The sequence below is a fragment of the Lissotriton helveticus genome, chromosome 5_1 (assembly GCF_964261635.1).
Source record: "Lissotriton helveticus chromosome 5_1, aLisHel1.1, whole genome shotgun sequence".
NCBI lineage: Eukaryota > Metazoa > Chordata > Amphibia > Caudata > Salamandridae > Lissotriton > Lissotriton helveticus.
In genome coordinates this window covers 2,011,061,618-2,011,088,273 of record NC_136065.1, presented here as the reverse complement: position 1 = coordinate 2,011,088,273, position 26,656 = coordinate 2,011,061,618, and the positions used below count along the sequence as shown (strand labels likewise).

General features: G+C 43.1%; 1 protein-coding gene across 3 annotated transcripts in view; it reads left to right on the top strand.

Moving 5' to 3' along the window:
* The window catches only part of LOC144756179 (E3 ubiquitin-protein ligase TRIM17-like), a 401,785-nt gene that overhangs the window by 338,610 nt on the left and 36,519 nt on the right, over positions 1 to 26,656 (top strand). For 2 of the 3 annotated variants that reach the window (XM_078645769.1, XM_078645767.1), the window contains 3 exons: positions 20,569 to 20,690; positions 22,861 to 22,929; positions 23,277 to 23,459. In XM_078645769.1, the coding sequence (XP_078501895.1) occupies positions 20,569 to 20,690; positions 22,861 to 22,929; positions 23,277 to 23,459 (374 nt within the window). The remainder of the gene's footprint in view (positions 1 to 20,568; positions 20,691 to 22,860; positions 22,930 to 23,276; positions 23,460 to 26,656) is intronic. The other variant, XM_078645768.1, reaches the window with a different exon arrangement.

Genomic DNA, 26,656 nt, shown 5'->3' with positions numbered 1-26,656 from the left:
TGCTATGGTTTGGTTGTTGTTCACTGGTGTTCCATTCTCCCGAATGAGTTCCCCCACCCATCTGCCTGCTTCTTCTCTCTTACTCAACAGGCCAGGAGGCGTCAGGCCTTATCCCTAACCTCATACAGGTTACATTGTGTCTCGAGAAAATGTTGTTTGGTTACTTCATGTGGCCTGTGGCCAGGGTTCAGTCTGTAACTTTTCCCGTGTAAATATCTCCTTCTCAAGAGTTGTAATGTGCTGTGTGACTTGCACTCTTTAACCAGACACGGTGCTCTGGTCCCCTCTGCACCCTATGCATCTTGTGCTACTACTGTCACTAATTATAACAATAACTATGTTAAATTGTCTCAGATATTATTTTTAAGTTTAAACACTTTATTTAGTAATAACTTAGTTATACGAAACTCTAGAAGAAAGTTATGGGACTTGCGCATAAAATTGAATTAATAACTTTAAATGTATCCTCTTCTACACCTTTGACGTCTCCGTGTATTTGGTCAGATCATCATTTAATACAGTTCTTGCTCACTATGCAGGGCCAGTCAAAGACCTCCATCCCAGGGGGAGGATTGACCAGGAAGTGGAGATTATTAAACAGCCAGGACTTTATTAGCACCTTGGCCAAATCAGTACCCATCCATTGCCATAATGTAAATTCGATGGAAGAGAAACTGTCGGAATGGCTTCTGGCAGCACGTGATGAACATGTGCCACTTGTCAAGTTCTCTTGTGCTCGTCGATCAGACGCTCATAGGCAGGTCTCTCCCTCTGCCACCGCGCAGACCCCCTGTGTGCCGCTGCTGCCTCGCCCCGCTCCGTGTTGTCTGCTGCCTCCCTGCAGGCAGACTGGTCTGTTCGCCTGTTTTACTGTTTTTCCCCGTTTGACTGTTTTTGGCTCTTTCCCTCCCGCTCTATTGAACCCCTTGTTTTTTTTGTGCCCGCTGTGCCCTTCTCTCCCCCCCCCCTGCCCCCTCTTGCCTTCTGTGCCACTTTTTTCCCGCCGCTCGCGTCCCCCGCAGCCCGCCCCCCCCGCTACCCATTGGCCTCCCGCTCCCGCCTCCCAGCTGTTCCTCCCTCCCTCTCCCCCTCATATAGAGGCCGCACAGCGGCCTCGCCGATATCGCGCCAAAGGCAAGGCCACCTGCGTTAGTCTCTGTGTTAGTCTCCAAGGGTTTTAGAAGGGGGGAGGGGAGGAGGGGGCATGAAAGGTTCTGGTCTTGGAGACAAGAATTGCATTTTTTTTCTTTTTTTTAATTTCAAAAGGTTTTATTGGAAATTTCAGGGTTTTATAGCATATAAATCAGAAGTTGCTATGTACATATAACCATTACATGTAACTATACATCATTCAAATAAAGAGCATATGATGTGAATTCAGCAGAGAAAGGCATTATGTCCCCCGATGGTGTTCATGTTAAATACTTTGTGAATGAAGTCAAATACCCTATCCCAAAACGTGGAGACGCAGTCGCATTGGAGGATGAGGTGGTCCAGATCACCTTCTGCACGCTTGCAGTGCCAGCAAAATGTGTCAGGGCTGAGTTTGTGTGCGTATAGGCGAGCCGGCGTCCAGAAGACTTTATGCATGAGCCAGAACTTGGCTTGTGATAATGTATGGCTTATTTTATGGCTCGTGCAAGATCTCCACGCCGTGGACCACTCCAGCTCTGAGATGGGGAAGGAGGCGTGACGATCAGAACTGCGTTGTTTTGGTATTTAATGCGGATGGCTGCGGGCTCAGTAATTTGTATAGCCTCGAGACCTGGTGACCAATTTTATTTAGGGAGGAGAGGAGTGATGGAAGAGCCGGTTGTTTGGATGTCAATCCCGCTTTAGTAATGGCTGTTTTAACGTTAAGGAATATGTAGAAGTCGGAATTCTCGATCCCAAAGTTCGATTGGATTTTTGTAAAGGGTAGAGGGTAGCCATTATCGTAGAGTTGGTGGGGGAAGATAATTCCCTTCTTAATCCAGGCTGGGTTGAATAGTGGTTTACCTTTGTAAGTGATTGAGGGGTTTTTCCAAATCGCTTCCCATCTAGATTTTCTTATTGATGAGTCTAGTAGTTTATCTATTCTGAGTAAAGCTATTTTGGTGTTGGTAAATATGGATTTAGAACATGGGAGCTGATTCGCTTTCATTGATAAGATCGAGATGGGAGGAATGCCTTCCAGGAGCGCTTTTTGGATGTCTAGCCACACCGGTGAATAGTCCACTGGGGGGGACAGCCAATAGGATCCTTGTTTAGCTAAAAAGGCTATTTGATATCTCTCAAAGTCTGGAAGATTGACTTCACCAATGGATTTATCTAATCTCAGTTTTTGCAGGCTAATACGTGCTTTTTTCCTTTCCAGATGAAAGTGTTAATAATTTTATCTAATCTATTATGGAACTCTTGGGACAACATTAAGGGGAGCATGGTGATTAGGTAATTTACTAGCGGTGTAATCATCATCTTGATGGTCTCTAGCCTGCCCCACCAAGTGATGAAGCGGGGTGACCAGCCGTCTAGGTGAGATTTTATTTTTTCGAGAGTGAGTTTTTCATTATGCTGTAGGGTCTCTATAATGGAGTTTCCAAATTTTATACCTAGATATTTGATGTAATTGTTTTGCCAGACTAAGCCTGATGTGCCTAAAGATTCCTTATTAGTGAATATGTTGAGGGGTTTTACTTCAGATTCATCACGATTCAGTTTGTAGCCTGAATGTTTAGAGTAAGATTCTATAGAGTTCATCAGTGCGGCTATAGAGGAACCAGGATTCTCAGTGACTACCAGAATATCGTCTGCGTAAGCAGCGATTTTTACACTTTTATCGCCGAAGGTGATGCCATTAATATCTATGTTCTGTTGTATGTCACGGAGGAGAGGTTCCAACGCCAGAAGGAATAGAGCGGGAGATAAGGGGCAACCCTGTCTAGTTCCTTGTTCAAGAAGGTATGGCTCTGATAGCGAACTGTTAATGGCAATCCTAGCCGAAGGGGAGGCGTATAATGACATAACCATAAAAATAAAATCATCACCCATGTTGAATATGTGCATGCATTGACGGAGAAAGGGCCACGACACCCTATCAAATGCCTTCTCCGCGTCCAGGGTGATTGCTACTGCGGGGGCATTTGAAATTTTCGACTTCTCCAGCACATGGCATAGGAGTCTCGTATTGTCATTAGAGAGGCGGTGTTTCAGGAACCCCACCTGTGAGTTATTTATTAAGGACGATAAAACTGCGTTTATTCTGGATGCTAGAGCCTTCGCGTAAATCTTGCAGTCCAAATTTATGAGAGATATCGGCCTATAATTCTTAGGAAGTAGAGGGTCCTTCCCATCTTTAGGTATCACTATTATTGTTGCTTCCCTCATCATGGGGGTGATTCTGTTTGATATTGAGAAGGATTGGAACAATTTGAGGAGTTGTGGGTTAGGTTGCTCCTCAAAGGTCTTATAAAAGTTGGCCGTGAAGCCGTCAGGCCCCGGAGCTTTGTTGTTCTTCAGTGTTTTAATGGCGATAGAAATTTCTGTTATAGTCAGTGGGGCCCCTAGTTTGGCTTTGTCAGGATCGGATAAACGTGGGAGATGAATTGAGTTTAGATATTTATTACATTCTTCAATGTTGAATTGGTTATTATTCTTATACAGATCCTCGTAAAAGGACTGGAATGTGTGGAGAATGTCTTTCTGTTTGGTTCTGGTGGTATTGGACTTGTCCCTAATAGATGTTATATGGAATTGCTTCCTTTTGTGTTTAAGATAGGAAGCAAGGAGTTTCTCTGCTTTGTTACCTTCACATAGCCTTAAGGCCTTGAATTTATTAATCCAAACTCCTGCCCTTTTACTAAGAATGGCGTTGTATTTATATTTCAAGTTAGTCAAGCGGTCGATGGTAGCTTTATTGTTCAGATAACGGGAGTGTTGCATCTCTAGCTTGTAGTGTAGTTCCTATTATCCCAATAGGCTCTGCGCATTGGAATAATATCTTCAATAGTATAGACCTAGGGCAGAGTTTAACTAGGTCTTCTACCGACGATATTAGACTTAAAGTTTTGTGTTTGCCAGCTAGCTCAGAGTTCACTAGAAACTTTCTCGAATAGGCAAGGAGGATTTTAACCTCCCTGGATAGACAAGAAGGGATTTAGTTTCTGACAACCATAGAACATGACAACTTTGCTCTCCCCTAATCAAGAGTGTATCTCTAGAGTCGTGTGAAAACAAAAGACAACTTATTTTACTCAGTCAGTTCAGTGCATTCTTAGTTTCACCAGATTGTAGAGAAAAGGAAGAGATGGGCGTGTTCAATAAAAGATGTTATTTATTGATCAGTCTCCTTTCTCATACAAGAGAAATGAATCGCTATTATTGTACTACTTATAGTTAAGTAAAGTGCATACAGTAAAGACAGAATTATAAAATAATACTGTAAAAGCATTGATATGGTTTCTAAGCCATATGATACTTTAAAATGGATAAAATAGATACATACATATATACATTTGACTAATCATACTCAACTGGTGCTTCTAACCACGCCTACCCCAGTGTACCTGACCTAAGCCTAATACGTGGGCGGGAGTAGATAAGTAGCAGTTTAAGTTAAGTTTGTTTTGCCAAGGGACTGACTCGAGAATTCTCTGCAAGGGGTTATTCAGTTCTGTACCTGAGATCTAGAATGATGGAGGGCTGGTATCTCTTATCCCAGGTCTTGATATTCCAGCTGCCTGCGAGGGCTGCTTGGAAGCGCCGGAGCTGGATTTCTCAGTAGGAGAAAGGCAGCGTCTCGTTCTCAGCGCGTCAGGAAGGCGGGGCAGCGCCTGTGGGCTTCGCTCTCTGCTGGGCTCCTAGGCACGTCTCGCTGCTCCAATCTCGTCACCACCGCATGTGTTTGCTTAAGGCAATGTCGGTAATATTTATACCTGAAAGGTGCCGAGATTGACGTAAGGATGGACATATATACGTCAATAAGGATGTCATATGAACGGGCTTGTTCGCACATTCTTTTGCTGAAGTTCTCGGTGAAATCAAAACAATGGCTATGGGAATTTCCCAGGTCGCTGTAGGTTTGATTTGTTTTTAGAACTCCGTATGCCTTATCAGGGGCTGGAGGAATATCGCTTGTCTAATTAGATGGCATGCGTTATGACCTAATCAGATAACGCGCTTCTGTGCCGTGGTGTGGCTTAATCAGATAACGGTTTTTGCACCGTTGGATGGCTGCTAGTTAATTATTAACCAGACCAGGGTCAGGAATAGGGGAATCGATACAGTACCTATAGGAATACATCACACCCACTCCACGTAGACTATGTCCATATTTACAAATCTAGACATAGTGAAACCAGTAGCGTTTGTGTATACCGTACCACCCCAAAATACATTCATATGTATACTGAAAAATTGGAACTACGAAATATACGAAACACAATCACATGTACTATCACATGTACTATATGCACAAGCAGTCTAATAATGCCAAACATATAACGCATATTTTAAATTTATCATGAAAAAATGCGAAAAATACACATGAAATGGCTCTTAATACAGAAAAAAAAGGTGCGAGACCATTTCATCACAATCATAAAGTTATGTATAATAGTGCTAGAGGATAGCGAATGTCTCGTGACTACCTAAAATAGAAATTTAGTTCTCTAAGAATAATGTCTACTTTAAGCAGAAGATAAGTGTCCCAAAAAATCGTAAATATTTTTGAATTGGGGAAAAAGCTCTTGCAGTCTGAAAAAATGATGAGAATTTTTTTTTTCCATATCGCTTTTTAAAAGTTGAAGGCCAAATTCAGCATGGAGGGAACTCCGAGTGCTAGTTTGCTCAAAGTTATTCCTGCTGCTCTGGTGAAAACATCATATCATTTAGACTGTTGAAAAAACTGTCAACAGCTTCTTGCGTAAGTTCCACTAATTCTGAAAAAGTTGTTACCATGCATTCATGAGCCTGAGCATGATTGCCTCCATTGATGTTTTGATCAGCATAGCTGACTGAAGGTCGTACCTGATCGATGCTGCTTTCATCTTGTACTTCACTACCCCTCAATCGTAGTGGTGAAGTCTCCACGAATGCCGTCATCAGGATTGGTAGCCGCTGGGGACAGCACAATGCATGAGCCGTTACCGGACCCAACAAGGTATCTGCGTCCATTGGCACATCCGATAGTAGTGCCAGACAGGTGTCCAACACGCATTCTTCGCCGCATAGCAAGCACCTTAATACAGGCATAACACAACTTTGCCACATTGGTCTAAATGAAAGAGACCAAGTCATGTTCAGGTCTCTAAGCCGGGATAGTCCAAGGATTTTAGTTACCCGGTCCCGGTAGCCAATGGCTAGGATCATTTCTTCCCTTGTCGCAGGTGTTTTGGCTGTGACATGGTTTGCCATAGCGAAATAACAGGATCAAAAATAGAATACCCGCTACTAGTCCCAAAAGGAGTGGAAGTCCGCCAAAAATGGAATGGACAAAGTCTGGAAAAATACCCAGGATGGCTTTGAATGGAGTTAAAGCACCCGAAAACACTGCTTTAAATACACTGGAGATACCAGTGGTATCAGAAATATTTAAGATTTCGTTCAGTATTTCTGCGAAATGTATGGGGGAATTAGTTGATAATAATGAATGAATCTCTTCTGTTGTCCTTGCAAATTGGAGATCATACGTTTCTTTTGATGACGTGAGCCTGGTCGGCGTCTGTAGGAGCACAGTCTTCATTCTGCTTAAAGTATCTATTCGAATAGAAGCAATTTTCAAATCGGGCCATAACCTTGCCTCCCTGTCTGGAGAATCGTTCGGGAACAATACTCGTTCACAGCACATGACCTTCCTAGTTATGAGATAAGGTTTTCCGGGCAGCAAACTCCAACATCTGCGATCTACTATTAGAATGTAACTCCCGTTCGAGAGTCTCCTAAAGAATGGTTCTATTTGTGTTGCAGGTGTGCCTAGCTGGTAACATGAAAGGTTATTTGAAGTCCCTTCACAGGCTCCATGCAAGCTAATACCCTGACACAGAAGTGTACCGCTTAGTGATTTTGCACAATTATTGCCACTGAGAAACACTTTCTGGCCTTTATTACTGACACATTCGTGTGTATAGGGCAAGTTCCATATTGACTTAATGTACCCTTTACCCAACCTTTCATACTGGCCTGCCTGTATATATTTTTGGCAGAATTGAAACTGGAAAGTAGTTATCGGAATATTTATTATTCCATGTATTATCCATTCAATGAGAGGTCGTTCTGACATTGTCAATGGTAATCTCTCAAGTCTTTCAATGCTCAGAATTGTATAGTCAGCACCCTACTGCGCCAAACTGATTTGTTTATCAGTAAGGTTAAAGATATCAAATAATGACGTTGTGTTGATTAAACGCCAAGGCACATAGCCAGAACGCAGATTTTGTAACGTCCAGCCAAGCTGTACAATAGAACGCAATTGGGACTGACCGTGTTGTAACATCAGTAAGTCTTGCGATATTATATCGATTGCTGAAGACACAATGCTGTCCAGAGAATATATTCTGGAGGACAGAGTCATTAACCCATTGTCCACCACAGAAAGTGATTTTTCCAAGTTAATACGGTCAATTTCCCGTATTTTTTCTGCTGTCTCAATTTGAGTTACTTTCCAAACTTCGTTATACGCTGCATATATAGAGGCCGCTATGAAACGTTTTTGACGCTGTTTGCGTGGTCCCAATATGAAATCACGCAAGTCAGCACCTTCTGTAAGTAAAGTTAGGTGTTGCTTAATTTCAGCCAGTGTGGACGTTTGTAGCCATTGAAGGCAGAGCTTGCCCACGCTGTAGGTGGTTACTATCCCTGGATGTTGTCTTTGGGAATATCTAGGGTCTGGCCTAGTCAATGTGAACCCCTGTTTTTTGTTCAGGAATCTGTCTTGACAGTTATTCGTATCTATGGGCCAGATCAACCATTTTTTCCATTCAGGATGTGTTCTGTTTTGGTTTAATATATGGTTCACGTCTATCTCATCATCTATAGAGCTATTACTGTTCACTGTTGGCTTTGGAATAGACGGTTTGTTCAAATCTTTGATTTTGGCTAAGCCAAGACAGGTAGTTTGTTGAATAGTGTCATTCAAGAATATAATTTGTTCTGGGATCATGCAGGCTCAAAACAATGATTCTATACCTTGTACTTGCCAATCTCTTGTACCCCAAACAGTTTTTGCTTCAATATTATTGTTCCAGAAATCAAACCCAAATGTATTTATTTGTTCAAAGAATGAATCGGAATATATCAATTTTGTGTTTGTAAGCATGGTCTTCATACCTGTCTTATTTGACAATTTGAAATAAAATGTTTCTGCATTACTTGTGTTAAACCCTGAAAAGTATGAATATTTATCATAAAATGTTTTCGAGCTATCTTTTGGAGGAGTAGCACAATGTTCCCATTGGTTATAATTTAAAACATTTCTAGGTTGTGCAGATTTATGTAGATAATGGTTACCATAGTGGTTGTAGCAGAACATCTGATCATAATTAGACGAACCCTGCAAATAATCATGTTCTGTAAATTTAGCAGACATCACAAGATCAGACATCATATCATTAATACTTTCAAAGTCCCAATCATCAGCAAATGAGCTTGGTTTTACAAAGTCACTCAATGAGATCTTGAATTGGTGTGGATACTTCAGGATTTCAACCGGACCATAGATTTCATAATCAGTTTTGTCCCATGCTACACCGCCTGGTATAGGATTCGCTGTGAAGTTCACTGAAGAAAGTTCTCTTTTCTCGATGTGTGAAGATGTGTGTGGTTTAAGGACCAAGTTGATTTTCTGGCTTGCTGTGTCCATTTTAGCATATTTTCCTTCAATGAACTGTCCCAAGCATAGTACCATGGTGAGCCAAAGGATAAATGCACCTAAGGCCACCCAAAATTCAATCCATGGAGAAATCAGATAGGTTTCTTTCAGCTGTTGAAAACGTTCCTTAGCTATGTCTTTAAAAGTTTTTGTTGATGGCTGTTTCTTTGCTTCACTCAGGTCTTCAGATGAATCATCGAAGTTGATGAAGTAGCCGGATGCTGTTCTGTCAATTGTTCCAATTGCTTTTGGATTTTGCTTTGTTTCATTAGCAAAGTCTGCAGTTACATCATCATAGGTTGTTGTTTCTTGATGAAAAGCTTTGATTTGGGTTTCATTGCTTTGTTGCATAGTCCTTGTTGATTCACTGTAGATTTTCCAAATGTGATCAGTCTTCCAGTTTAGCCTCTGTATTCGTAGCAAACATTGGTGTTCTGCTACTTCTTGGGAGTCCACTTGGCCTACTATTTGTTATCGGCCACATGATTGTGGTTTAACCAGGTCGATGGATACAACTCGGTTCTCCTTTTTACCAGCAAGGGGCGGTAGTACTACTGATCTTGTCCCGTTGACAGACAAGACAGGAACTGCTTTTCTGTAAGAAGGCCCAAATTCCTTCTTTACCGCGATCTTCTCTCTGACTAGATCCCCGACTTTTGGAATCCAGACAGGCCTTGCTGGGACAGGTGGTTTCTCTTCAGTGGTTGTTGGCTGTTGTTTCAACTTTATGTTGCTCAGGTCCTTTCTTGTTTCATTTAAGTCCTGTAAAATAGCCAAACGATCTTTGATATCAAAGCTTTTGTCTTTAACCACTGAAGTCTGACTATCAAGATCTTGGATCATCATTCTAGTCCCGAACAATAGTTCGTACGGACTGAACCCTTTCAGAGAATTCCTTGGCAGGTTATTTAGACTACGTTGGACACTTATTAAATGTTTGACCCACCCAGCTCCCGAACCTAATACCTTTTCCGTTATAGATTGCTTTATGTCTTGGTTTTTTCTTTACACCATCCCGTATCCCTCAGGAAGGAAGTGAGAAGAGTCCCGCTATGCAATGCTCATTTGGCCATGCTTCCCTATAAGCTTGAGGGCTAAAGGGAATACATTATTCAAAACGTAGCATGCTCCTAGCGTATATGCCATTATAGACTTGCAAATCCTTGTATAACAGTCCAGACGTCAGCCGAGCGCTGGGGTCTACATTATAAGTGAAAATTAGTATTTTTATGTTAATATAACGCTTTTTCGTGATGGGTACTTTCTTATTGTTGTTGTTTTTCTGGAGCGAAGTGCCATGGCAATAGTCCTCCTCGCTCGCCACTGCGATCTCTATTGCAGTCTGGGCAGTTTTTTCAAAAATGTGATGATGCAGGCTCATGCCTGGCCACCAGTACACTGATTGTAATTCTTCCAGAGAATATTTTAGCTTAAGGTGTCTGAGACCCTCACCCATATGTGCGTCTGCTATTAACAAGCCTCTCCTGTCCGTGTTTGGAATTACTCTATCCCCCACTCCAGGGATTCGAGCAAAAGGGACTGAGTTTGCATCGATTATGTATGTATAATTGAGTGGATAATTGATCGGTAGTGCTGAACAGTCGCCTTTTGATGACGTTTTCACCGCCAGCACAGTTTCACCATCAATGTATTTTACTGCACGCTTTTTTGTAGCTACGGAAACCGATTTTCTTGCTACCGCTGTGGCTGTCTCAGCCAATGAATTCCCTGCAACGTGAACGCCATCACGCTGATGACTCAGTGAATGTATCACGTGAGTCTTTGGTAGTTCTTTCTGTAAAAGAACTACTTGTTCCCAGAGCACTTTTTGCTTTATTGTTGCACCTGTGTCATCTTTGTAACCGTTTTTAATCCATTTCTGTAAGTCGTTATTGTATGATTTGACGCAGTAATACGAATCACACACTATAAGTGTCGGGAATTCGCGATCGGCATTATCTAGCGCCATTTTTAACGCTATTATTTCAGTTTGTTGTTCTGAATTATTTTCCACTGAGTGTGTTTTTGTAAGTAGAGGTCTTAATTTACCTCCGCGCCACACTTCTTTTACAATTTCGCACGTGGCGTTGTAAGCCAGCATCCCCAAACTGAGGGTTGAGCATGTCCGTCTGTATATATTACACAGGCGTATTGTCGTAAAGGCAGAATGTCGATTGGCAGAGGGTATTCTCTCTCATATTTTAGAAATTTTAATTCTTTCATTTCCGGGTCAAAATAGTATTTTACTTTGTCTGTAGCAACAGAATTTACCCATTGTACCCATTCTGGATTTAGTGCAGTTGTCGGTAAATTACATGGTGTTGTTAATACCTCAAAAGCTGATTCTGCTGTTCTGACTGTAACCTGTCTACCGTCTGCTTGGCATTTTTGCTTTGCTACAGCTGTTTGAACCGCATGAACAATGCTTTCCTTAATGCTGAACCTTTTTTCAGCTTCTGTGTACAAATGTGATTTGTATGCTATTGGTACCTTCTCTCCCTCATTAGAGGTCAGGTATGTGAATCCCCATCTTCCTGGGATGACTCGAATCACAAGGTTGCGTGTATTGTCACGTGTTTGTAATTTTGTTTTAACTAACATATCTGTTTGTAAAGATCTCAAAATTTCTGTGTGTTTTTGAGTCCAATTGATTCTTTTAAAATCTGGTTTTATAAGATCATAGAGAGGTTTAATTCTCTCTGCATAATTTATAATGTAAGTTCTTCCGAAATTTAGGAAGCCTAGAATTGATTGTAAGTTTTTCAGTGTTCTAGGTGCTTGGATTACAGCACATTTCTCTAGGAAATTGTCAGCCAGGCTTTTGCCTTCACTTGATAGTTCATATCCTAAAAACAGGACTGTTAGATGGGCAATCCTTGACTTTTTAAAGTTGAATTTGTAACCCTCTGCTGCGAAGCCAAGTATTATGGTGTTCACTCTTTTCAAGTGAGTATCCAAGTCATCATTTGTTAGATAGATGTCGTCGACATAAGATAATGCCTCGTCATCATATGTTTGTAGTAATTCTGTTACTCTCGCTGAGAATAATCCTGGGCTGTTCTTGAACCCCTGGGGCAAACAACAGAAATTCTTTTGCGTGCCATTTATTGAGAACGCCGTCTCTCTGGTGCTATATTTTGACAAAAGAATCCATTAGAAATGTCTAATGTGGTTTTGTATTTTTTGCGCACTATGTTATTCATTAGTGCAGCACTATGCAAGTTTTGTACTGCAAATGTTTTGCAACATGAGTTAAGGTGTCTGTAGTCCAAAACAAGACGATATGAATTGTCTGGCTTGGAGACAGGAAACAAAGGGTTGTTCATTTGTGAAGTGCAAGTTTCAATCACCCCCTGGTATTCAAGTTGATCTAGGATCTCTTTTACCTGTTTTTTAGCTTCTTGCTTAATCGGGTACTGCCTCTGTGCAGTCGGTTGTGATTTTAGCTTGATTTTGTGAGGAGGAGAGTCCTCATCCCATCCCACATGATTTTTATATAAGGCAGGGGCTTGAGCTACTGCCCACTTTCTTGCAAGTGTATATTTTTTATGAATTGGAATATTGTTTGAGAAGGCAGGCATAATTATTTCTTCGCCATGTGGGCACTCCCTGAGAAACTCTGGAGGCCAGTCTCGTTCAGCTAGAGGGATGTCATAGCCCTTGGAGAGATTATCCCAAAATAGACCCCTTATTTTTCTAGTCTTATCCCCCTCTATACGCAATGTTATTTCATATATTTTATGAGGTTTGCTAACTCTGGTATCTGCAGTTTCCACCTGAATGTATTCATTCGTGTCCACTGTCTCCAGATGATTCATAAGGACTTTGCGAGCTATGCTCACTTCTGCTTAGCTGTCTAGCATTGTCTGAGCCCATTCTCCGTTTTTCAGCTGTGTCCTCAGTATTCTCGGCATTGTTAATTACTTTAATACTGGCTACCTTCTTTTTTGGAAATTGTAATTTTTATTCAGATGAGCAGGTTCTTTGTCTTTGGACTTGACGTGCTCTTCCCTGTGTTCTGATCGTCCTCTTCTTTCCGATTTCTGCGAGGAAGTCTGAAAAGATTGAGAGGGACGTGTATCAATATCTTGATATCTATCAGGTTTTTTTATATTATCCCTATTTCTAAGGTTGTATTTTTTCACAGAGGGCTCCCTTTGGGGAGACTTGCGTCCTTGGTCAGGAGATCTTTCTCTCCGCCGAGGAGACCTTCCTCTGGACTGGAATTTTTTTCTTTAGGATTGGATTGTTTATTTCCATCCCAGCTCTTTTTTTGAGTGTTTAAATTATTTTTAATAAATACCTTTTCAGGACTTTCAACTAGTTGGGGTTTCACTGGTATTCCACCCAAACTACCTCTTCCTAGTTCTTCATAGGATTTTTCTATGATTCTGGCAATTTCAGGTGGTTGGTCTGCTATATTTGTCTCTTTTAACCTCTGGCGAATCACCACATTTGCTGCTTCTCCCTTTATGTTGGCTAATAATATTGCAGAGACCTGCTTGAAGTCTTTCAGTAATTTCATACCGAGAGTTAAAGCGGGTTCTGGACCGTATTCATCTTGAATCTGTTTTAGCACATCTGGTATTACTGACATGGATGGTACACCATGTGTTTTTGTGTAAATGGAAGCAAAAACTGTTCCCCAAGTGTCACAGTCCTCCACATGTGGTGCGATTCCCATTGGAAGACAGATAGTCAGAATCCTATGTTTCTCAACAGGGGTGGTATCTGGAAACACCGCCTCTATTTGAGTGATTTTTTGTGCTAGCCAGAAAGGAATTTGTTCCCGTTTTGCGGGTACTTTACCTAGACAGGACTGTATGTTCTGAGGTGTAATTTTATTTGTGTTCCCCTGATGACTGGTCAGCTGTGGAATGTTGATTGCTGGTTGGATTGTTGAAGTCCGCATTACATATTGGACTAATTGTCTATGTATTTTTATTAATTGTTTTAGCTGTGCTAAAAGCTCTGGTGCAGGCATTTATTCAATGTCTGGATGTGGTGTGTATCCGGCTAGGACCGGCCACGTTGCTCCTGGTCTACCTAGTGGACCGAGCCTGGTGATGTGATTATTATGTTTTAGGGCGCCATTAAACAAGAGCAGGTGCTCTTGGAATTTGAGTGGTATTTCCACCTCCTCGAAAGGAGTGTACTCATTAGGAGGTTCCTCTATTTTGTAATAGTGGAAGTCCTTTGTTACAGCGTTTGCTGCTGGAAAGTTTATCCATGAATAGAATACCTCTGTCTGCCGATATTCGTGTGCCTCAATTACGAATATGACTGTACCACCTCTTGGTGTCAGTCCATTTTCTATAAGTTTTAGGGTTATAGATTTCCTTATGTTGACTGGGATGAGTATTATATCCGGGTAATTTTGCAGCAGAGTATTGTCTGCTACTAGGAGTTCAGCTGCTATTCTAACTGTCTCCCTTTCTTCTTCACTTTCTGTCATTTTACTGACAGGAAGGTTATTCTGTTTGTTTGCAGATCGGGTTTCTATGGAAACAAAGATTAGATGCACAATATTTTGGAACAGTGTATCCTTCAACGTTGAATAAACCAAGAACCATACATAGGAGTCTCCTCCTGCGAGGTTTGGCGGATATGACCTTTCACCCACTCCAGACGTCTTTGGAGTATTATGGGAAAAAAGGGGTTCTGTGTGAAAAAGCACGACTGAGTTACTCTAATGTCTTGCGTTAGTTTTATCGCCTATCCAAACGTTGGGCGCCATGTAGTGTAGTTCCTATTATCCCAATAGGCTCTGCGCATTGGAATAATATCTTCAATAGTATAGACCTAGGGCAGAGGTTAACTAGGTCTTCTACCGACGATATTAGACTTAAAGTTTTGTGTTTGCCAGCTAGCACAGAGTTCACTAGAAACTTTCTCGAATAGGCAAGGAGGATTTTAACCTGCCTGGACAGACAAGAAGGGATTTAGTTTCTGACAACCATAGAACATGACAACTTTGCTCTCCCCTAATCAAGAGTGTATCTCTAGAGTCGTGTGAAAACAAAAGACAACTTATTTTACTCAGTCAGTTCAGTGCATTCTTAGTTTCACCAGATTGTGAGAAAAGGAAGAGACGGGCGTGTTCAATAAAAGATGTTATTTATTGATCAGTCTCCTTTCTCATACAAGAGAAATGAATCGCTATTATTGTACTACTTATAGTTAAGTAAAGTGCATACAGTAAAGACAGAATTATAAAATAATACTGTAAAAGCATTGATATGGTTTCTAAGCCATATGATACTTTAAAATGGATACAATAGATACATACATATATACATTTGACTAATCATACTCAACTGGTGCTTCTAACCACGCCTACCCCAGTGTACCTGACCTAAGCCTAATACGTGGGCGGGAGTAGATAAGTAGCAGTTTAAGTTAGGTTTGTTTTGCCAAGGGACTGACTCGAGAATTCTCTGCAAGGGGTTATTCAGTTCTGTACCTGAGATCTAGAATGATGGAGGGCTGGTATCTCTTATCCCAGGTCTTGATATTCCAGCTGCCTGCGAGGGCTGCTTGGAAGCGCCGGAGCTGGATTTCTCAGCAGGAGAAAGGCAGCGTCTCGTTCTCAGCGCGTCAGGAAGGCGGGGCAGCGCCTGTGGGCTTCGCTCTCTGCTGGGCTCCTCGGCACGTCTCGCTGCTCCAATCTCGTCACCACCGCATGTGTTTGCTTAAGGCAATGTCGGTAATATTTATACCTGAAAGGTGCCGAGATTGACGTAAGGATGGACATATATACGTAAATAAGGATGTCATATGAACGGGCTCGTTCGCACATTCTTTTGCTGAAGTTCTCGGTGAAATCAAAACAATGGCTATGGGAATTTCCCAGGTCGCTGTAGGTTTGATTTGTTTTGAGAACTCCGTATGCCTTATCAGGGGCTGGAGGAATATCGCTTGTCTAATTAGATGGCATGCGTTATGACCTAATCAGATAACGCTCTTCTGTGCCGTGGTGTGGCTTAATCAGATAACGGTTTTTGCACCGTTGGATGGCTGCTAGTTAATTATTAACCAGACCAGGGTCAGGAATAGGGGAATCGATACAGTACCTATAGGAATACATCACAAGCTGCTTGATTGTTTTCTCTAAAGAGTCCAGTTCGGAATTTAATTCTTTATTCATATGAGCCCTGATACCTATCAGCGTACCCCTTAATGTGGCCTTAAACGCGTCCCATAATAAGGCGGGATCTGTTTCTGGCTGTGATTTTGTTTGGAAATATTCTCGAATGCATTGTTCTATGCTTTTCTTGTTCTCTGGTACTGACAATATCGCATCGTTGAAGCGCCAACGCCTGGGGGGGGATGAGTGAATGTGAGCCTGCCAATTTCTTATGAATACCTGCATGGTCCGACACCAATATGGGGGCTATATCAGTTTCGTCGATGAGGTGTGTATGTGAGTCGGATATCAATAGATAATCTATTCTTGAATAGGAATTGTGAGGAGGGGAGTAGAAAGTATAGTCACGACCATCTGGGTGTTGGAGGCGCCACGAGTCATGTAGGTGGAATTTAGCACACATTCGTTTCAATGCCTCATGTGCGCGTGGGGGATGGTATGTGCTCTTGGATTGCCTGTCTAACAAGGGATCTAGTGGTAGGTTAAGATCCCCCCAACCACTAGGAGCTCATCTTGCAGAATATTTTCAAGTTCTTTCGATACATATTCCCAGAATTCAGGGATGTCTGTATTAGGGCCATAAATATTTGCCACATAAATATGGTCCACGTCTCTTTGTAGGTGTGCAATACTCAGTCTACCCTCGGAGTCTACTGAATGGGATACCAGGACTAAGTTTGATTTTTTAGCAACCAGGGTGATCACCCCTCTTTTCTTTTGAGTCGCAGGGGAGCAAAGTGTCAGTGAGATCCAGTTTTGTTTAAGATTATCAGCATCAATCTGGGATAATTTGGTTTGCTGCATGAGAATTATATCCCCTTTAGTTTTGGCCAAGTAATCCAAAAAATTTTGCGCTTGACTGGGTGATTAAGCCCTTTAATGTTTAGCGAAACAATATGTAGAGAAGCTGCTAACTTCTTATCTGAAGCCATGGATATAGGTTCGGAATAATGTGGTGATGGGTCGCCACATGATTTGGGTGAACGTGGTCTTTTGGTGTAACGTGCATTTCCGCAGACATAAGTAGGCTGCATTTTATAGATACCTCAATAGCCAGTGCTGCAAGTAGAGGAAGGGCCTGGTATGTGTGGCTCACATCGTGGTGGTAGAGAGTAGTTAGTAAGTAAGAGATAGCTATGAAAGTGTGAGAGGAGAAAGAGAGGAAAGGAAGAAGAGTAACGAATAGGTAAATTGTAGTACATAACAGAGATACTCCTGAAACATCCGTCTTTACAACCCTACAAGTCCCCAACCCCCCCAACTGAGTCAGCCCCCCTTAGTCCCCCCCCATCATCGGTATTCCCCCCCTATCCCCCTTCCCCTCTCTCCCTAACCGAAACTCGAACTGAAGAGCTGCGACGGCAGTGCTGTCGACGCTCGCACAGGGACATATGTAATAAAATGGTAGGTGAGACATTGTGTGCTAACATCCTGAAAGCATTTTGAGTGAAAAATTCTGATAACATTTAGTTAACATTGAGAGATGAAGCATCTTTTACATATATTCGCCTCAGATCATTAAACTTAGAACTATGCTCGCCGAAAGATAGGCGACGTAACATCTTAATTGAGGAAACTTAATTAAATAATTAAAGAACTTCTTATTTAAAGAACCCCTCCAATTCTGGTCATGCATAGATATACTTAGGCAATTAGGGATCTTGCGGAAGGTAGAGTCTTTTATATGCAAACAATATAGTGTATGTCTATATGCAAACAATATAACGTATGTCGCTTGCCTAAGGATAAGTGAAGCAACCTATCAGTAAATTAACCTCAGTGTAAATTAACCTCACAGCAAATTATCAGTGGCAGCTAATGCTCACCAGAACTCTCATGAACTGATAGCTAGTGATAGTTAGTGAGAGGCACGAGTCAGTTGAGCACTGCAAGTAGTGCAGTGCAATGCTGGAGCCCTCCCATAAGCGTAGCAGGTCAATAGACTTACAACTTATAACTCAGGGATAGCCTAGGTGATGTGAAAGATTGTCTCAGACCATATTACAGAGTTCGATCACTGAGGCTAAGTCTAGCCTCCGAGAGTCAGTGAGAGACTTAGGTCAGGACGTTAAACTGGAATAAAACTGGAATAGCAGTCCGACTGTATTCACATTTCACATCTCAGCAGTTAGACAAGAAGATAGTCAAAAGTTAGTCAAAAAGATCGCGGATGATGGGAGCTAGATATAGATCTAACTGTCTTTTCCTTGGGCATCAGTTTTTCTTTTATTAGGTTGACCCCCAGACGTGTCCATTTCTTGATAATACCGGAATGGTAGACCGCTTGGATTAAACCCCTAAGGGAGCAGAGTCATTCACATTCATATTTTGCAGATCAACACCTGGACATACCTGTCAGAAAGATCGTGGATGAAGTTGATCTAGTGTCAATCCTGACTGCTTTTTTCTTGAGCGTCCATTTTTCTTTTATTGGACTGGCCACTAGATGTGTCCATTTCTTGTTTTGGTTTGTCACTCAGGTAGCATGACAAATCTAGTGGATTAGTGAATAAATGGGAACGACCTTGGTCATTGATCCTGAATTTCGCTGGGCCTGCAAATGAAAATTGGATATCTTTCGACCGTAGTTTCTCTCAAAGAGACAGGAAGCCTTTCCTTGTTTCCACCGTTTCCCTGGAATAATCCTGGGTAAATGTGATTCGGTTACCTTCCCATGTGATATGGTGTTTTTTTCTGGCATACTGTAGGATGGCTTCTGCGTGCTGGTATCTAAGTGGCTTGCATATGAGGGGTCGAGGGCCTCTCGGCGAGCGTATTGGGAAGGTCAGCACTTAATGGGCTCTATCCAATTCCAGCCCATGTTGGAACTTTATCCCCGTAACCGCTGGTATCCATGCTTCCAGAAATGATGTACAAGAATCAGCATCTTTTTCTGAATTTTCTGGGACCCCAAAGATTTGCACATTACCCCTCCTGTTGAGATCTTCCAATTCTGAGGCTTGGCGTCGTAGGTCTCTGTTGGCAGTTTGGAGATGTTGTGTGATTTTAGCGCAGTTTGTGGACCTGTCCTCGACATCACTAATTCTTTGCTCTGCTTCGTCGAGGCGGGGAGTTAATGAGTTCATGTCTGCTCTGATCGCGGTTAATTCAAGTTGCATCGCGTCGGTGTTACTTTTTGTTGACTTGGCTAGGTCGTGTACGTCGGCCAACTTCTTCAGAATAATGTCTAAAGTGCCAGCAACGTCACCCCTGTTTTTAATAGGCGAGTCTGAGATGGAAGTTTCTGGCCGCACTTTCTTAGTGTTTTTGGAGTCTCTATCCGCCATTATCGGTGCTTGTAGGTACACTGCAGTTAGGAAGGTTTTGATCGAGCTGTAAACGGCAGTAGAATCGCGTTTGGTCTCAGATGCTGGGGATCTCTTTTTGGCAGCCTTGCGTTTTCGCAGTACACAGTATTCAGTAGTGGTTAATAGTCAGGGGGTTCGTACTATCGACAGGAGTATGTAGAACACTTAGTACCCACTCTTATCGCCAAGTAGACGGAGCAAATATGGGCTTGCTGGCATCAATAATAGTAATGTCCGTCTCCTGACTAGATGTGACCTTGAATAGGCAGCCGTTAGCTCATCGGTAGCGGCAGGGTCTCAACGAGACAAGACTCCCATGTGTAGCTGGACTGCCATCAGATTACATTACATTACATGCACGGGCACCTGGGCTTTATGGGACACTCAGTGGAGCACTGTATTCCACAATAAAACAATGGTGAACTACGAAGCTGCTTGTGTGCTGTGCACTGTGCACTTGTGCGCTGCTTGTGCGCTGTTGGTGGAGACTCAAAATCAGTGTTGGCTCAGTGGTGGGTTTGTGATGTTATCAGGCCATTTTCCCGCCTGGGACAGATCGAAACCGGTGGCAGATCGCCATCTTAACCCCAGGTAGTGGCGAAAGATAGTGGGACCTCTCTGTGTGCCTGGGATGTGGTCTTTATCTCCATGTGGTAGAGTTATGGAGATGTGGGCATCACCTTCGAAAATTATATTCTGCTCAGTGTTGTAGTATGGGGTGGTGGGCTGCAAGCATAAACTCATTGTCCTCGCGCTCGTGTGGCAGCGCCATTTTGAGGTCAGGCAAACAGCACTTGTGTTTAGAGTGTACCTTACGACCTCGCGGAGCCTGAACCAAGCGTCGCTGCAGAGTCTTGGTTGTTTCTCGTGCTCACCTCCGTAGGAATGGCTGTCGAGGAAGAAGACAGTCGGCTGGATCCTCGGCTGTATCCTCAGCTCATATCAGCACGAAGTCCGCCGGTCTAAGATGGTGGGCGAGCCGCGATTCAACCGGGCATATCAACGATCCTCAGGCCCGTTCGTCATTACCAGGTATTTCGCAAATACGATCGTGGCAACTTGTGCGCCCGTAAAAGCGATCACTGGTATCTCCTTCAGGGCATAATTATGGGGTCTGTATCACCTTGTTTTCGCTGCAAATCTGTGTCCCATGCAGCGCGGTGACAGACTATGCGGCCATTCTCCCTGCCGTCCAAGCCACGCATTTGATCTTTTTTCTTTCTTTAGTGGGTTTTGTTATTCAGATACCGCTTTGCTTTCTTTTCTAGGTGTGAAAACTTCAAATATGAGAAGCCAGAGATGATTTCCCCTGATATCAAGAAGTATATCTCTCATTTTCCCACTCATGCTCCAGTAGTTCAGGAGTTGTTGGATGACTCGCCCAGCATAGGTATGTACCAATAAGTAAGTCTTTCCCTCTGTGTTGTTAGTAGGCCCAAGAAAAGTATTGAACCCAACAGGAACTTCTCATGTGATTTTTAACTCATATGTTAAGTAATAGTGCTAGAGTTTATTTGATTTATTTGTTTATTTTTGTGTTCTTAATAAGTGCACTCAACTTGAAGGTGACAGAGCACCATACATAAAACAAGGTGAAGTTTGGCTAGAATGTAAAACCTATAGAACACTCCTGTAATCCCGTGAAGACTTGAAATGTTCAAAAACAAACAAAGGATTGAACAGTTAAGGTAAATTATGTACTCATGAGAAAGCAATGCTTTGATCGGTTGGGTAGGCAAGGAGAGAGGAACACGAGGCATTAGGTGAATAATAAAACAATTGGGGTGTGGGCCCACTAAGTGGGAGTCAAGCAAAAGATGAGGCTATGAAGGGGATAGGCGGGGAAAAACAAGAAACTCCAAAGGCCGGCTACTGTTGGTCGCAGTGAAATTCTTAAAATGCCACTGTCACTCCATGGCGTTAGAGTAAGCCCCCAGGCCATGCTCCTTGTGCTTTGGGTTTCTATAAACCGTGAACTGCTCTGATCCACTCCACTCCAGGTAGTATGTCTCACCTTCTTCCAAGCGGGGCCCAACACAGGACCTTATATTTTCGATCTACCTACTTGCTAGCCCTGGAAGTAACAGCATCTTGAAGCTCAGGCGCTGGTGCAAGAGGAGCATCTCCAGGGTGAATGAGACATGATGATGATAGCAATTTATACCACGCCCAGCTACTCCAAGGAGTATCCTGGCGCAAAGCAACAAGGTTGGAAAATGAAAACAGGCTTAAGCCTGCACAAAAAGCTAGTTTTTAATTTTCTCCTTAAACATTGCTATGTCACTCACAGTCCCCAGCTCCAGAGGAAGCTGCTTCCATGCATCAAGTCCAGTAACGAAAAACACAGGGTTAAGCAGGGGGTAGGCTGGCACCACTGTTCACATGGTGCAAGAACATGTGTCCCTCCACTGACGAATGAATTCATAATTTCACGGGGCATTCTTGTATGGCTATGGCATAGCATGTGGCAGTACTTTTCTGAAAGTCTTCCTGCTGTGGCCTGTCACTGATGTTTGTAGTAATAATCCTCTAGCACCTTCTCCTGCGGCCTTTCACCATCCACCACAGTAATAACCCTGTAGGCAAGTATGTCCTCCCCCAGTGGCCTGTGACGTTTGAAGTATATGCCCCATAGGCCTTTCCCCTTTGGCCTATCTTTGTTGCAGTTAATGTGCCTTAGGGTCTTCCCCAATGACCTATCGCTGTCAGTTACAGTGTCCTGCAGGGCCTTCTCAGGACTGCCCCAACTCTGCTCTCATTTAGGAAAGAGTTGAAGACTCTACATCACAATGCAGTAACAATCCACAAATCAGCTCGTTGACTATGCTTATCTTTGACTGTGCACTCCACTGCCTTTTGCTAGGTTCATGCAATAGAAATATCAAATAAATACATACATACATACATGCATGAAGGCTGGTCGATAAATGGCGTCGTCATGGTACTTTAGTATTTTCCTAAGGCCTGTCTCTGAAACGAGGCTTAGTATCTTCTAAGGGTTGTCAGTGGGGCGTTCACTTATAATCTCCATGGGCCTCTATTCATGTCTGCCATAGATGGGTGCAGCCCATATTCTGTACAGATTTCCAAGGCCTGTCCCTAACGTGAAGCATCAGTGCTTGTCAGCCCCTCGCCTTGACTGCTGCCGGATGTAGTTTTGTGGGATTTTTTCTACCGCTCAGTTACTGAGATAACATACGTGTTAATTATTGTAATTCATAAAACCAAACCCCTGACACCTGCATGTAAAAGAGCCTTATCATAGCCAATGGGTCTCATACTTATAATGCGTGTTGGTACACCCAGTGCAGGTGCATAGTAAATAACTAGGCTAGCACATAATGATATGCAGGAAAGTTAAATAAATAATTAATTTTCCCTGGTCGTCTGACAACCAAGATGTGAATGACCCCTTTAATATATATGTTCCATGGTGAATAGAATTTAACCTGTGATTCTATTGCAGGCTGTGTTTTAATGTACTAATTTCACAGAATTGTTACGTTATTTTATAAGTCATGTATGTGCATGCATGTCACTGCTCGCTGACATTTCTGCAGGGGCTACATCCAGTGCCAGTAGCGTGGAAAGTGTGGTCCCAGATCTTTCAATGCCAGAGGAGACAGACAGTAAGTGATATTAGTTTGTGTCAGTATGCACTTTGCTGTCCAGTATGTTGGTAATATGCCATGTTTCCTGTACTTGGGTCCAGTAGTTGGGTCATTCGGCATAAGATATGTTAGTATTACATGGCTTGGTCAAAATATGGTAGGGCACTATGTTGCGCATTGTTGACTTCTTTACCACTCTGCCACACATCTGTACCAAGATCAACTTATCACTAACAGGTCTGCTTGCACATGTTATGTGCCAGATTAGCACATGTCGCTGTCTTGCATTTCTTCTGGATCTTCAGTGTCGTGGTGTATGTGGCATATGGGGATGGGTTGAGTTTGTTTTGTGTCTCATTTTTCAGATGCCGCACATGGAGAACATCCGTCTGACGACGAGGGCCTGCCGGAGTCACCAAGCTGGTCACATGGGGACATGTGGGGAAACGAGAGTGCGGTATATTTGGAGAATATGCCAGTAGCCTTCGAAACCTCTGCTCCTTTGGTTAGACGTTTACGACACAGTTGTAAATCCCCATCTGTGTTTGGTAAGTTATTGCTTCAGTCTTTTGTCTCTCCCCACACCTGCTAGTCCAACAGCTCAGTGTTCAAGTCTATGAGACGTTGAAGGGTTCTCATGTCTCTGATGATGGATGGATAGAGCACATGAATTCAGGTGAAGTTGCAGCTTGGCTATGAGAGGTGAAGAAGGAGGTGAGGTTGTAAAAGGTTATTTGGAGACCATGGTCCACTTCCTACTCAAAAGCTGGTGATACCTGCTAGGTTGGTTCCAATGCAGTCATGAACCTGTGCTTGAACATCTGCCACCGGGCATGAGTAAAGAGTCCAAAGCCACGAAGCGCTGTAGGAGATGCTTATGTTTTCGAAGATGTTGAACAGCCTCTTCTGGCTGGATATAGATACAACATCGATGGAAGGGTTGCAAAACAGCCAGAGGCGGCAGAGCTTTTATTACCAAATAGAACCACGGGCTTTTAGAGGCACCATACCCAGAAGTACAAGACATCAGTCTCCATGCTCGAACTTGCTTTGGCTGTTCCTTGTCACTGCTGGCTGCTGTGGTTCCTTTTGGAATGAATTCACCTACTTAGAGCTCCACTCAGACTCCCTCCTTCACTTGGATGGTGTAATCCACGGTGACCCCAGACATAACAGTATCTTATGTTTCATCCTGCTGTGCTTGATTTAAACGCAAGCCGATGACGTTTCAGCAAAACCTGTTTTTTCAGCTGTGTGCTGCCACGTCTTTATTGCTTTTGGTACTCTATGCTGTGTAAACTATCTACAGGTTAAGAAAGGGGCAGAGCTAGGAAGTACAAGTATTCTATTATTCCTAGTTCATTTTCTTCCAATATAGTCAGTCCCTGCAATTAATGACAAAAAAGTACAGCGATTGGCAAGTGAGCCCACCAGATACGATGATGCAAGCATCACTGCATGGGACATAATATTGGACATGCATACTTTTATCAAACCTTTATAGGAGCAGACTCCTGCCCAACCACTAGGGGGCACTAGGCATACAAAAGGTTCCATGGACCTTAATGCACGAGACGAGCATTGGCAATGCCATTAGGTCTGGCATATAATGGGAACTGCCTCGCCAGTGACTGGTGAGATTAGGCAAGAATTGTCAAAGTGCAAATCCTGTGTACCTAGGGTTTGTGTTATGGAGTAACCAATGGCAAAACCTAGCCCTACTATGAATATGAATGAGTGATATAGTGCAGCAACGACCTCACAGAGATATCCTGGTGATGTATCTGAAAACAGAGAAGTCACCTTTCTACATAGTCATTCTTTCATGGAAATACATTGTAGAATGTATTTATCTATGAGTTGATGTTAAACCATAGACATTGGAAGTTTATCAGAGATATTATTTTTTAAGTCTTTGTAGTGTGTTTTATACACTGAACATGAAAACAGAAACGCTTTGTGGCACTGGAATAACACACCCGTTTTGAATCAATAAACTCAGAGTGTTCACATTGAGCAGACATCATGACAGCCCCAAGATTCACTTCAAGTCTCTGAATTCCTTTAATTGACCGCATTCCTTTTTGAATTTCAGAGGACAGGCTCTGGCCCTGTACACCATTCGTTCAGCCTGGATACACCAATCTATATGCATCCAAAACTGCGACATGGATGGAGATTCCCCACATCCCCACAACTGGGCTATATGTCTCCTGGCCACTATAAGAGCCACATTGCAAAAAATAATGTGTATTTATACAAAGTTTGATTCCCTATGCCCTCTCTGTGGCCAAATTCTGATCTATCTATCTGTCTGATCTGTCACCACCTCAGAAGACACTGACCCCACATGCTTCTTGTAATATGACCCTGTACTGGTTGTTCATAACCTTTTAGTATTCTAGTCGCGCTGCCCTCATGGGTCTAGTCTCCATTCTACCCACCCTCTAGGAGTCTGCCGCTCCAGGAATGTATAGATCAGGGAGTGATCTGAAATTCGTCTCGGCAAGTAGTTTATATCTTGGTACCCTACTCCTTGTGTTTGAGGAACTAGAAGGTAGTTCAGTCTGATCATAGAACCAGCCAACCCTGTGGTGTATGAATACTGTTGCTCCTTTGGATGTGTGACCATCCAAATATTGATTAACCACATGGCCTCTGCAAATGTGTACAAGCCTGCTCGCCCAGTATAAGCCTGTCTAGCTTCTCTTTCATGGTGACATTAGGATTGCCTCCTATGATTGTGGTGGTGCTGGACCTTAATAATCCATTCCCCCATCTTCTGATGGATACATCTGCCAGTGGATTCCTCACCTTGTGAATATCCCCTTGCGTCAGCAACATTCGGAAATTCTTTTTGTAGCTTTGCGCCGACGTGGACGATGTCACAGAGGCACGGCATCGCGTGCGACTCCGCTGACGTCACCGACTCCATAATAGGCCCACGCCGGCGTGATGACATCAGTTCCCTTTTTCTGCGTCGTCGACGCTAACGGTTTTCGAGGGATCCTCTGTAGCTGTTTAGTAACTTTGTCACTGTTTGTTCTTTTCGGTGTCTTCTTGCTTCTTTGTCTCCTGTCGAGATGTCCATGAAGAAGACCGGATTCAAGCCGTGCGGAGAATGCGGGAAGATGATGTCGATTACGGATCCGCACGAGTGCTGCGTTTGGTGTTTGAGTTCGGACCATGACGTCGAAGAATGTTCTTCTTGTAGGAAGATGAATCCCAAGGCACTTCGTGAGAGGGAGGCAAAGTTCTTTGTTGCCAAGTTGAAGAACAAGTAGGACAAGAAGAGATCGAGGTCACGGACTCGACGATCGAGGTCTCGTTCGAAGTCGCACTCGAGGTCGTCTTCGGCGCATGCTTCAAGGTCATCAAAAAAGAAGCACAAGAAGAGAAGTCATGAGTCTCGTCATCACTCTGGGAAGGGCTCAGGTGAAGTTGCTTCGCAAGGATGAGGTTACTCCGACTCCGGAAGTTCAAGACTCCGAGGTTGAGGCTTCGCCTGCGGATTCGCCGGTTCATTCACCGAAGCCGGTGTCGAATCCTTCTCCGGCTCCATCTCATTCACCTGTCCAGGAGGATGAGGGAGAAGAAGAAGGAGAAGAGGAGGCTCCGTTGCCTGCGGGTTCGTCGAGGTCGAAGTCGAGAAGACTCCGCTTCCTCGAGAGCAACCTGTGGGCTCTTATCCAGCTTTTCCGGCTCCAGGTCAGGACCCTGCTCAGTTCCTGAATGCTATGTATGG